Source organism: Papilio polytes, unplaced genomic scaffold (genome assembly GCF_000836215.1).
Source record: "Papilio polytes unplaced genomic scaffold, Ppol_1.0 DF822067.1, whole genome shotgun sequence".
In the NCBI taxonomy this organism is placed as follows: domain Eukaryota; kingdom Metazoa; phylum Arthropoda; class Insecta; order Lepidoptera; family Papilionidae; genus Papilio; species Papilio polytes.
In genome coordinates, this window is record NW_013527137.1 from 7,743,784 (window position 1) to 7,755,874 (window position 12,091).

Here is a 12,091-nt window from a genome sequence, read left to right on the forward strand (position 1 = left end):
TTTAAGTACATAGGTAGTCCGTGAAAATTCAATAAAATGGATACTTTTAACTGAACACAACTTAACCATTAACAGTTAATGTCAATGTCAAAAGAGTAATTTGACAAGTCCATTCATAACTTTTGTTGACGTATGAATAGTTTGGGATCGGCCACTATTTGCGTTTTATAGCGATTTATTCGCCTAAAATTGAACATTTTATGTAATTTGTTGACCATGTCGGGGCAAAATGTTAACGTTTGTGACATCGGCGAAGATGTAAAAAATGTATTAAAGAAGTTTCGTTTTCAAAAGCACAATTCTAATTCAGCATTAATTTTAAAGGTAAGATTCAAACTTGTAAACAGGAAAAGGGCTTTACTTAATTGTTCGGGTGTGTTTATAAATATAAATTACATCGTAGAGTCGTATATTTGCTGTCCTGTCTCTTGTATTGTAAATTTTGTCACAATTACATCCAACAATTGTTCAATTATACAATGCTTCTGTGATAGAAAATATAGAACATTGAATGAGTCACAATCAATTTTAGTTACGGACAGGAACTTGTAAATAAAGCAGTGAACATTCAACTGCAGTAACTGTTTATCTTATCTGTTACATTTACATTTAAGCATTGTTCTGGTTACCAATTTATTCAATGTTAAAATAAAATTGTATGCTTATACACCATTTTTTTGTAAAAACCAAGACAAATATATTTGGTTGGTGTTATTTTCACTTCCCTTCTTGCTAAAAAGAAAATATTGCCAATAAGAATCTTCTTTGATACATTTGAGGTTTATCTGGTGTTGAGCACAACCACAGGGAACAGAAAAGGGGTTCTTTGTTTCTAAAGTTGTTTTATTTTATCACTTTACAGGTGAACAGAGAAAAACAAGCACTAGAAGTGGATGAGGAACTAGAGAGTGTGGAGCTTGAAGAACTGCAGGATATACTGCCCTCACATCAGCCCCGATTTATTATATACAGGTATCTTTTCAAGTACATAATGGGCTTTCATGGCTCACTTATCCATTACTGGATATAGTATTCTTACTTAGTTTTATTGTATACAATCTTTCTTGCTAGAATATATGTTCCATTTTGTTTGTGACCATTGATTGACTGACATTGATCATGTATCATTAAACTAATTATTCAATAACTATCACTCACCTTCATTTTTCTGGTGGCACCACAGATATTGTTGGCGATGCAATAATCCTTTTTAAATTTTTATTTTTAATCCTTTTTTTAAAATAAGAATGTTTATTTTTTATTTATTCTTTTGTAAATATTTGAAGCATTATTGTTCGAGCAGATGTCACACACAACGCTAGGCTGAAATGTGTATATTTTTTTTTAATTTGTAAATTTTTATTAAAAGTTGTTTTTGGTTTATTTCTTATTTATTTTACTTGCGCGTACCTTCCCGTACGAGATCGTCTCTTTCAGATATACATATAATATAATAAAAATGGAATGTCTATAATATCAATAGAAAAATTCCAGATTTCGGGAAGATGGTGTATTACATTTGCTTTGCTGATAACGAAAATCACATTTAAAAAAATTTGTCTGTCCACAAGCCGCGTTTGTTCGGAGTAATCTCCGAAATGCCTGGGCCAATTTAGACACGACGAAGGGTAGCTGGCATAGACGGGCATATAAACTAATTTTTCTCTTAATATTGCATGGACAAAGTTGCAGGCAAAAGCTAGTTAAACATACATGCAGACAGATGTAAACAACAATAGAACTGTAGTGGAAATCTAAATTAAAATGCACTTTTTTATTATATTTACAGTTACAAAATGGAACACAATGATGGGCGCACCTCATTTCCTATGTGCTTCATATTTTATACACCCAGAGATGCACATATGGAATTACAGGTATATACTTTGTTTTATTATAGCATATATTGTGTAGTATTAGATTACTCAATTGTGTTGAAGTTTCTTAATAAGACTTTAAGAAATTCGCATGCTTGTAAAATGAGATAGAAGCTGGCATGCCAGCTATTGGCACAATGGATACATATGCCATTAAAATATCAATGAAATTATAAAAGACAGGTCTGTGTTGCTTTGTAACCATATATACAGCATGTTCAAAAATCTGAATGAAATAATTTCTTTATTGAAGTGTTTTTTTTTTTAAAAAAGAAATAAAGCCTCTGGCTTATCCATGCCAGTGGCAAAGGCTTCCTAAGAACTGCTCATTAAGAAAATTTCTTAATGAATAATTCTGGATGAATCGCATGTTACAAGGAGAATGTTAGTTATGAGTGTGGAAGGGTACATCGGTAGAGGTAGAACTAGAAAGATATGGATGGATTGTGTAAAAGGTGACATGATCAAAAAGGGAGTGATGACTGAGATGACATATGATAAAGTTATTTGGAGGACAAAAACTTGTTGCGCTGACCCTACGGGAGTAGGATAGGGAGGTAATGATGATGCTATATGTAGGTAATGTACGCGGGCACGCAGCGCGCCCTGGCGGCGGCGGTTGGGGCACCGCGACTTCTCGAAGTTCGGGAGATCGATGAACTCACATCTGATTGGCTGAATGAGAAACTCAACAGATAGATTTTAATACCAATAGGATACAGGTCACTTGTAAGAAAACTAGTAAGTAAGTCACACTTTTTTTAAATTGTATGTACAGGATGTACAAATTATTGAAATTATATTTTTTTAAGTTTTACTTGAGTTTCAAAATCTTTTAAAATTGAAAAGAATATTCCTTAAAAATTCAGTCCAGTATTATTTTTAAGTATGTTTAAATTATATTTAATCAACAAAGTACATTATTAAGTATTGCCACATTGAATGTTGATAATTCTTGCCAGTGACTTGTGTTTTTGTATCTCGTTTGTATTTACTTTCCAAATGCTGTTACAAGCAATATATAATAATTAGAATAAGAGGATATATATACATAATAATAAGAATGTGCGCACATGTGAGAGATGTATTTGTTGTTTTACCAAAATTTTTAATAAACCTTTTTTGGACCAAAATTTTTCTAAAATAGGCTGGAATAGAACTCCAACACTAACAAGAATCTAGGTGTTTTACATAAAGACATTCCAAATAAATTATATTATTATTTACTTAAAAGCTTTATGAATCTTAATAAAATACTCGTTTTTTAATTTAATAAAATAGATTTTTTATTGTGAATAGTCCCAATTATATTCCAATTAATACGTCGATGAATTTATTTTCGTAAAGAATATTTTAAACACATTTATATGCAGTTTTTGTTATAATAAAAACTAAAATAAAAAGTTAACCATGGTATTGCATTTATATTATTTAAATTAATGTTATACAAAAACTCTTATGTATTTTTATGTATAAGCTAGTAAAATAACATTTATATTGCATAAACATCATATTATTGGGTGAAAGGCTATTTGTTTTAAGCGCCATTAGGTTAAATGTTCAGGAGAGCCATTTAAAGTCTTCATTAAAAAAAAATCAAAAGCAAATCCTGGAAATAATTTCAATTGAAAGATTTTCAGACCTATTCCAGATTAAAATTACTATAATTCTGCATACTTCATTATTTGTTACATATTTAAAATTCTCAATATATGAGTCAATATTGCATAAAATGGCGGTTGAAAGAAATAGCTTGTCACCCATCGATATATAAACTTTGAACATTCAGAACAGAAGAGAAAAGTGCGTTTTCGGGACATGGCAACTTTAAACAGTATATATTTATATGACAAAGAATTATTGATACCGATATATGACAATTGCCGTGTCCAGTGTAATCGCACCTTTATCATTCATCTGTTAGTGTCAGTACCCTAAACCAGTGATTCTCAACCTTTTTTTTGTTGCGGCACATATTTAAAGATTTCAAAATTTAGCGGCACACAAAGAAAAAGATAAAAATTATATACTTACTAGAATACACTGCGTAAATAGTTTATGACAAAAATATGCAAAATTTGGCGGGACACTTGAAATTTGGCGGCACATGAATGTGCCGCGGCACAGTGGTTGAGAATCACTGACCTAGTCTATACAAAAATCTTGTCATTTGGATGGTATGAGAAGTTTTTATATACTTATATGCCATTCATATAAAGTCATACTAAAGGCCTGTCCCACCACTAGCTGATAGAGACTCAGATAGCTTAAAAATGACTTCACTGTCAAATAAGGGAACAAAATCCGATATTTCCATCACATTTTACACGTTAGATTGTGATCACACAGTTTACAATTTGGTACAGGCCCTTAAACTTATAATAACTTGCCGATGTTTTAGAACATTTTGTATGTCTGAATGGACTAAGCTGAACGGTTTTTATACTAAGAGTACTGCATTTATAGTGTATTGTGCGTTTTATAATAATAAGTTAAGATTTGATATATTTGAGTTTTATTTTTCACTACTGAAACAGTTTATTCCTATCAGTCTAATATAAATAGACAGGTTATCGCTTGAAAATGACAGCTCTAGCTTCGTTCCGATTTAAACAATTGAAGGTCCTGACAGTTAATTACTTCTATTATTAGCTTTTGCCCTCGACTCCGTCTGTGTGGTATTAAAAAACAAAAGTGAAAAGACTATAATAATAATAATCATTTATTTCAGACATCAAAGATCTATGCTCTACATCTATGCCATATTTCATCCAGATCCGTTCAGCCGTTTAGACTATAAACTCTCACATCCATCTAAAATGTTGGCATTTATAATATTGGTATCAGTAGATCGAATTCTCACCACTCACCAACCGTTAGCACTAAAATGGCGAAAATCAAATAGACATAAAATACCACTTCAGTATCTCTATGTAGATCAATGCGTGTGGTAGTTACTTCTAAAATTATTTTCAACTACAAAAATAAGTCAAGTCAAATACAACTTAAAAAGTTACATAAGACATGAACTATTTTCATCAAAGGTCGAAATAGGATATCGTGAATCTGAAAATTTGAAACTAATATGTTCTCGCCATGAGGATAGCACTCGATGTATCACAGCCGGAGAGGTCAATGCCATTAGGTAACATATTCTCGTAAGGTAGCACAGCTAGTTGGTGATATCCACACTTAGCGGCTAACACCTGTGAGCTACTAGCCGTGAATACAGTCGCCGCTGCTTTTATACCGAAGGTTTTACAGATTGCTTCCCTGAAAAGTGTAAAGTTATTTCTAGCAGCGAATCGCCTTATATTGATCCGACGCCCATTGCATCCGTAATGCCACGGAAACTGTAGATTCGTAGCCGGCTTTGAATGGAGGAGTATTTGATTAGATTAAATCTTTGACAGTGGTAGAGCCTGCTTTAACATCTTCACACTAATGGGCCGGCTCACCCGGTGATATACTACGACCACACAGAAGACAGGCGTGAAGTATGTCTATGGGTAGAGGTCGCTTCGCCATTTTGGTAGATTCAGGTGGCCGCTAACCCGTTTGCCACCTTATGATATAAAAAAATTTGAATATTTTCCGCCATCTTGATTTAAAAAGTCTAATCAGGCCTGAAGGTGAGGCAACTAGTTAACAAAGAATAAAATAAACAAACATATTTACCTAACCGCAATGATTTTCGCGCCGATGTTCTGTCCTCGGTGCTCAGGTAGTACTGTCAGTCCGCTAGATGTCAAGTACTTATCCACGCCGTAATATTTAAAGACATCCACTAACTTCTCAGCAGCTACTAATGTCTTTAAAAGTTTCCTCCACGCTTCACCTGCGACCTGCAAATATTCAGGTAATATAGGAATATTGTGACGTGTTGAGGGCAACACATTCAATGCCGACGTCGTTTATGTTTTCTTTGCAAATTAAAATCTTAGCACTGAACGTGATAACCAACAAAAAGATGAGCGTAAGTAAATTGGGCGCCAAAATGATTTACTGGACTATGATTTGGTTTATCAAATTTTTTAACACTAACGCTCTGCATCTATTTCAACCTTTCTGGTATATATTATTTTGTACTCTAAGATGAGAACGTTAATTAATGGCGATTTAACAACAAAGTATATTACTATAGTTATTGTCTTTACAAAATTTTAATAACAATAAGAAGAAGACGTTATTTTACATTAATTTGCCCTTCCTTGTAGCGTATTTACTACCGTTTCTAAGAATCACTTCAGAGTTAAAAATAATTCATTACAATAATAAACATGGAAGTAGTATCGGTGTATGTTGATTGGCGTTTTTATAGACCTCTGTAAGATCTGGCAAATATCTCTTAACAGCTTACTCAACAGCGTAACTAGATAAAAGGAGAAACATAAATATCTTTGTGTACATTGAATTGTACGCATTTTTAAAAGTAACCTTTGTTCACGGTTAACTATACTATACTTCTAAAGATCTATCAATCATAGATTTCAATTCTGTTTATACGAAGGGTTAAAAAATCATAGATTCTTTGTAAAGTTAAACTAGCAGCCAATTCTATTTTTAAAAGTGGTTATATTTTTGATCGACTTCCCAAAAGAAGGGGGTACTCAATTCGTCTGTATGTTTTTTTTATGTGTGTTACAGCATAACTACGCCGCTAGTGGACCGATTTTGATAATTCTTTTTTTATCCGAAAGGTAATACTTGCAGGTGGGTCCCATTTTTTTGTTTAATTTTTTTTAAACATTTATTTATTAAACATTCCTGATATTCTGAGTCTGCTTTACAACGACCGACAATTAGCGTTATTCGGCGACTCCCCACATACTATATAACTTGTCGAAAAATGAAATTCCTACTTTTGAGCTTAATAACTTGTAGTTTTCTACTAACATTATCTATATCCTCTTCTTCATCATCTTTAGTCTTAACAACAAGAATGTTAAAGCCAACCAGCTCTTGAGGCGCGCCATTTTCCTCCGTGTAACAAGCGATACATATCCCCTGATCAGCGAACCTCTCCCAGTTGTTCCTGATCGTTGTTACCGATTCTATATCCGATTTAATATCTGTAATAATAATAGTAAATTAGACTTATCTTAGGTGTATTAATATTAAGTATTTAAATCGTAGTTATAAGTATTTTTTGTGTGTCTGAAACTAAACAATCGCTCAGCTATTGTGCGATTGTCGATTGTTTTGCAGCGAATTCAACTATTTAGTTGCACAACTAAAAATAAAGTAGTGTGCGCACCATATGAGCTCATAGCAATCAAAATGCGACTAAACAGTTGTGGGATAGCTTAGTTTCATGTGTGCGGACGCTCTCGACAAGTAAAACGTTATATGAGATACCTAGAATTTGACAGAGCGGTTCGTCGTTCAGAAATGTATCTTCCATCATGTCTAAGCAACGCTTTCTGTCCGTTGGTTCCATGTCTCGTATTTGATACCTGTTATAAATGTTATTGTTAGAACTTTGTTTACGTGTCAAAAAAAAAATTCTGTTAAACAAAAATGACATTGTTAAAGAAAGCGATTGAAGAACACGTCATTGCTATGATTTTTTAATTATTTCGTAAACTTACATCTTACCCGGTTGTCCATTTTTATCTTGTCCTCTGAATCTATACCAGACTTTTCCCACGGGAACTGAAGATGGCCGACTCCAGGGCATTTCTGATTCTATATTATATTTTTAATTTGATTTAATAGGGTAGAAATATAGATATAAACGAAATGAATAGACAGATAATTTCTTTATCCCGTTGGCAAATAATTTTAGGTTATAAAAATATCACAAACAAGTGAAATACTTCTATTTATAAAAGTTAAAGGGTAAAAGTTAATTAACTTACCTTCTTTTTACGAATTCAATCTACAAGATATTCTTGCACATAGACAGTTGCATTACCAACTATGCATTTGCATATCAAACGCATACTAACTATTCCTGCGCCTTGACTCAATAACATCTATGAAGTAACCACGATCATTAAGGTAATGCACGCAATTATGATCACAATCCCGTATGAAATAAAGATTAAAATTGATAAATAATTAATCTGTTTTTCAACCTTATTGAAACAGAAATGTGTGTGTGGACACTGTTTCCATTATGTCTCCACTTCAAGTTTGACGTGTAGAAGAGGTAAATTTGCGCGTCTGTCAGTAGGTAAGTAGTTTAATTAATACAAAATTACTACAATAGTGAATAATTTAACTTATACAAAGTTTAAAAACTAAGAAAACTGTTTTCGATATAAATTGAATTAACTTTTTTCAAATGTTAGAAAGTGGTGCTAGTCTAATTAAAGTGAATTTTAAAATTCAGATCAATCACACTGTGCTTCAATATATTGTACATGAGATTTGTCGTGTCGTATAGGACAGTGTTACCTGACCATAGTCATCTAGAAAAGGACAAACTGCAGAGCGCATACGCAGCTCTCGAGTGTCGAGTGATCGAGTCATATCAGTACTAGTAAAGGACTCAAAGCTACGCTCGATAGTTTTATCAGTCTGCTAATGGCATTTATTATTCTTATCACATTTATAGGGCTATTTATTCATGACAGTTATTTCCATTACTTTCCGAAGCAAGACAGTTAATAGTACTAATTTAACTAATATTCTTTTTTTATATATGAGAAGGGGGTAAACGAGCGGCGGGAACACAGAGGTGGTCAATGACGCGTTGCCGGCCTTTGAGGAAGTTGTAGGCTCGCTTCTTGTAGGGCCCTAAGAAGTATTGTTTTAGAAATAATCTCCGAGGACAGACCGTTCCAGAAAGCGGCTATGCGGGGCAGAAAGTTCTGCGAAGACCGCACGGTTGTGGAATGCCAGCCATCATTCATGAACCCAATTGACCCGACTTTACTCTGACTTCTTGGTATAATACGAATTGAATGGCACCGCACTAAAATCGGTCAAACCAAAGGTAACACGCGGTCACCGGTAAATATACGAGAAAAAAGTTGAGAGAAAAAAGCTTTTGTAAACATATTTTATAAGTTAACGATGGCACTTACACAAAACATCTCTTTATATTCCATTACAGCACTCGTGAAGAAGTAATATGAGTAATTAACCTGAATATTACAACATCCGGGTACAAAGTGTGTCGTTATCCTCTGCGGTGTTCAGATTGCCCCTCTCTCCCCCGTGCTGCATACGTCACTACCAGAACAAGCCGGCGAAAATAAACAATACAGATTCTCAGAAACAACCTCCAATGACCAGGTGCTGTTGATATGCGATGCATCTAGGGATGTTAAACGGGACTCATTTTCCTCATCGATATCGATATATTTACGTGTACTTCCAAGTGGGGTACCATACCTTTTTTGAGACTTAACTAATATGTTTCTAAATTTTTCAAATAGATATAAATATGTGATAGTGTTTTATTAGTGGTATTAGTAATATTTATTGTGTAATTAAATGAAGTCTAAGTAACTCTCGGAAAGGTTAGACCAATGTACGAAAGTTCAGCGACACAAAATAGTGACGTGACTAAGTTCGTATTCAAATATCGATAACATACGCATCGATACATACCTCGTCACAAGATTAACGCACATACAACAAGAAAATTTATATTTCCCCCAATCCCGATTTACTTTCACGGGATCATAAAACAGTTTTATTCAGATGCGAGTTGGTCGGAGAGCGCGCCGGTCGCGGCCCCACTAGCCGGCCATCTTTAAAAATAGCCCGCGAGTGATCTACGTTACCAATTAGGCGGGAAATTTAAAGTGACATTACTGTTATTCGACTTTTAAAATCCTTAACTGTGTAGTTACTCAGTTACTCAGTGTGTGGAATATGATTTTAAATGGGTGAGTAAGTATTGAAAATCATTTTTCTATTTAATTGTAACAGATTTAGTGACGTGTGAACAACACTACGCCTGCAATCTCGTTGGCAATGGAAAGCAGTTATGTTTAAAATAAAACGTAAAAAATTGGAAATAACAATGTTGATTTGATGAATGCTTTAATGTTGAGCTTTTAGTGAATGATGTTTCGTTTGTTTGTTTAAAAATATACATTTAGTTAACGTGAAGTTTTATTAGAATGCTGAAATGTATTGCGTGTTTTCAGTTTTGATAACAAATAGTCAAACATTTATCTTATGAGTCTAAAATAATATAAATACAGTAGAACCTCGATAAGTTATCCAAGGGAAACACAAAATACTTTAAGTTAAAGAGGTTTTAAGTTATCAAGGGTGTATATTGTAAAGGTTTTGGGCTCTGATGGGAAGGAAACATATTATTTTTTGAAGTTACCGAGGCTTGAGTTATCGAGGTTCTACTATAAAATAATTTTAAACAAATCTTTGAACAGGTAGATGAAATTCATTCCATTTCTTAGTTTCTTTACTGGACGAAGCTCCTTGCCAGGTAAAGACGGACCATAGTATCGATGTAAACCAACTTCAACCGCATTTTGCAATGTATAAATGATAAATAGGTATAGAACTTTCATAACATTGCAGTCTGTAGGTAACTACCATAATCATGGCACTAAAACTCTAATATTTAGTACTACATTTGGTTATTGTAAAAAACTAGACTGTAAAATGAAGATGGGTATAAACAAGGGGGAAGAGGCTGCCCCTATAGACTCCAAGAAACGTAAAATATTTATAAAAAGTCCTACGAATAAGACCATAATATCGTAACTGCCCCCTCCCTAGCCTAGCCTAAATGCTAGCTGACGAAACTCTTCATTATGAATCGTTAGTCTTTCATCGTATTGTCTCCTAACCGTAGGTTTCCACTGGCGATATACAAGTACAAAAACATAACGATAGTTATTTCAATCTTTAAGGAGAATGAGAAGGATTTTGATGTTTTGTTTTTTGACAATGGAACGATTCAGGGCGTAATTCAATTAGTTGACTACTCGGTTGTCGGACTGCAGGTTATCGCATTCGGGTAACATACGAGAAAGTTCATTCGGTGTTGATCAGTCTGTCCTACGGGAACTTAAACGCGCATAATGTAAGGAAAAGGACTATCGCCACATACGTCGCCTAGTCTGATGAAAACAGTTGTCACAGTGGTCGCTATAACCTTAACGTGATGAAACTGCGTCTTCAATTTTATTCCAACACCTAAATTAAGAAAACAAAGGAACATCAAATCATGCAGATTCATTTCTTTCTCAACTATACTCGTAGTAGGTGGCAAAATAGCAAGCGGCCACCTGATTCCACCGAAATGGAAAGCGACCGCTGCCCATAAACATCCGCAATTGCAGATGCGTTGCCTACCCTTAATTGCCTGAGGAGACACACATAAAGAGGACATACTTTTAAAACCTAACAATAACCAAGGAATTTTTACACATGTTTAGTTTATTAAATAGGTGTAAATATAAAATTAATGATATTCCATAGAATGTACTATTAATCATACTATTTCTGAACTGTATTAAATAAACAAAATCAACGTAATTAAATATACTGGTTTCATAAGTCATGTTGATGCGAGTTTATTTTATAAACATTTCTTACATAAATCAATATACAAGGTGAATATCTTTTAAATAATAAAACGAACGCTTTTAGAAATTAACTTGAAACTAGCTTTTAATGGCGACTTCGTCTGCGTTGAATAAAAAAAATGTTCTGGTATATGTTCTACATCAATGCATAATTTAATCGAGATCTGATGTTTTGGAGACGTTGTATCGTTGTATGTTAACATCCATTGACTCGATTACAAAGAACATGAAAAAAAAATACGCAATTGATTACTTTTTTTACAAAACTCGTACAGAGCAGGTATGTGACAGTAATAGAGTTAAAAAAGTAAAAAAAAACTAGCGAATAGTAGCATCATATTAATGTAACTAAATGTATATAAAAGTGAACACCTATTTGAATAAGTGTTCTATCTCGTAGACAATTCTTTAATGTATATTTGACCATCGTAAATTGAAATAAATCGACCATATTAAAATGTCATCGTAAATATACACAACAATCGTATTCTTACCAGACAGCAGAAAGTATATGACTTGTAATCTAATGTCACCGTAAAATTGTAAACATCGTTATTTTAGAATACAACTAATAACAAACAAACGGAATAGGAAAATACGAACTAAATTAAATTATATAATTTATTACTACAATTTTTTATCAGTTTGGTTTCCAATATACTGTAAATAAATGAAAAACTTTATTGAGTTTGTAAG

At 33.4% G+C, this 12,091-nt stretch overlaps 3 protein-coding genes across 4 annotated transcripts in view; 2 read left to right on the forward strand and 1 right to left on the reverse strand.

The window, feature by feature from the left end:
* The first annotated feature begins 115 nt into the window (after positions 1-115).
* On the forward strand, positions 116-3,267 carry LOC106107390 (glia maturation factor beta). The gene is made up of 4 exons (XM_013288231.1): positions 116-324; positions 863-972; positions 1,790-1,877; positions 2,457-3,267. The coding sequence occupies exons 1-4, from the start codon at positions 217-219 to the stop codon at positions 2,574-2,576; spliced, it is 426 nt and encodes a 141-aa protein (XP_013143685.1). The 5' UTR covers positions 116-216; the 3' UTR covers positions 2,577-3,267.
* Positions 3,268-4,643: 1,376 nt separating this feature from the next.
* LOC106107391 lies at positions 4,644-7,987 on the reverse strand. Of its 2 annotated transcripts, XM_013288232.1 has the most exons (6): positions 7,739-7,987; positions 7,469-7,565; positions 7,236-7,333; positions 6,774-6,949; positions 5,556-5,722; positions 4,644-5,150 (listed from the first exon to the last, which is right to left on the reverse strand). In XM_013288232.1, exons 2-6 carry the CDS (start codon positions 7,555-7,557, stop codon positions 4,958-4,960), a joined length of 723 nt encoding a protein of 240 aa, XP_013143686.1. In that variant the 5' UTR covers positions 7,558-7,565; positions 7,739-7,987; the 3' UTR covers positions 4,644-4,957. The 2 variants fall into 2 exon arrangements, with proteins under 2 accessions (XP_013143686.1, XP_013143688.1); XM_013288234.1 differs by lacking the exon at positions 7,739-7,987 and having other exon boundaries at positions 7,476-7,565.
* A 1,562-nt stretch (positions 7,988-9,549) lies between these two features.
* Positions 9,550-12,091, forward strand: part of LOC106107311 (tau-tubulin kinase 1) — a 45,914-nt gene continuing 43,372 nt past the window's right edge. The window contains exon 1 of the mRNA XM_013288115.1: positions 9,550-9,721. The gene's annotated coding sequence lies outside the window, so the exon portion shown is untranslated. The remainder of the gene's footprint in view (positions 9,722-12,091) is intronic.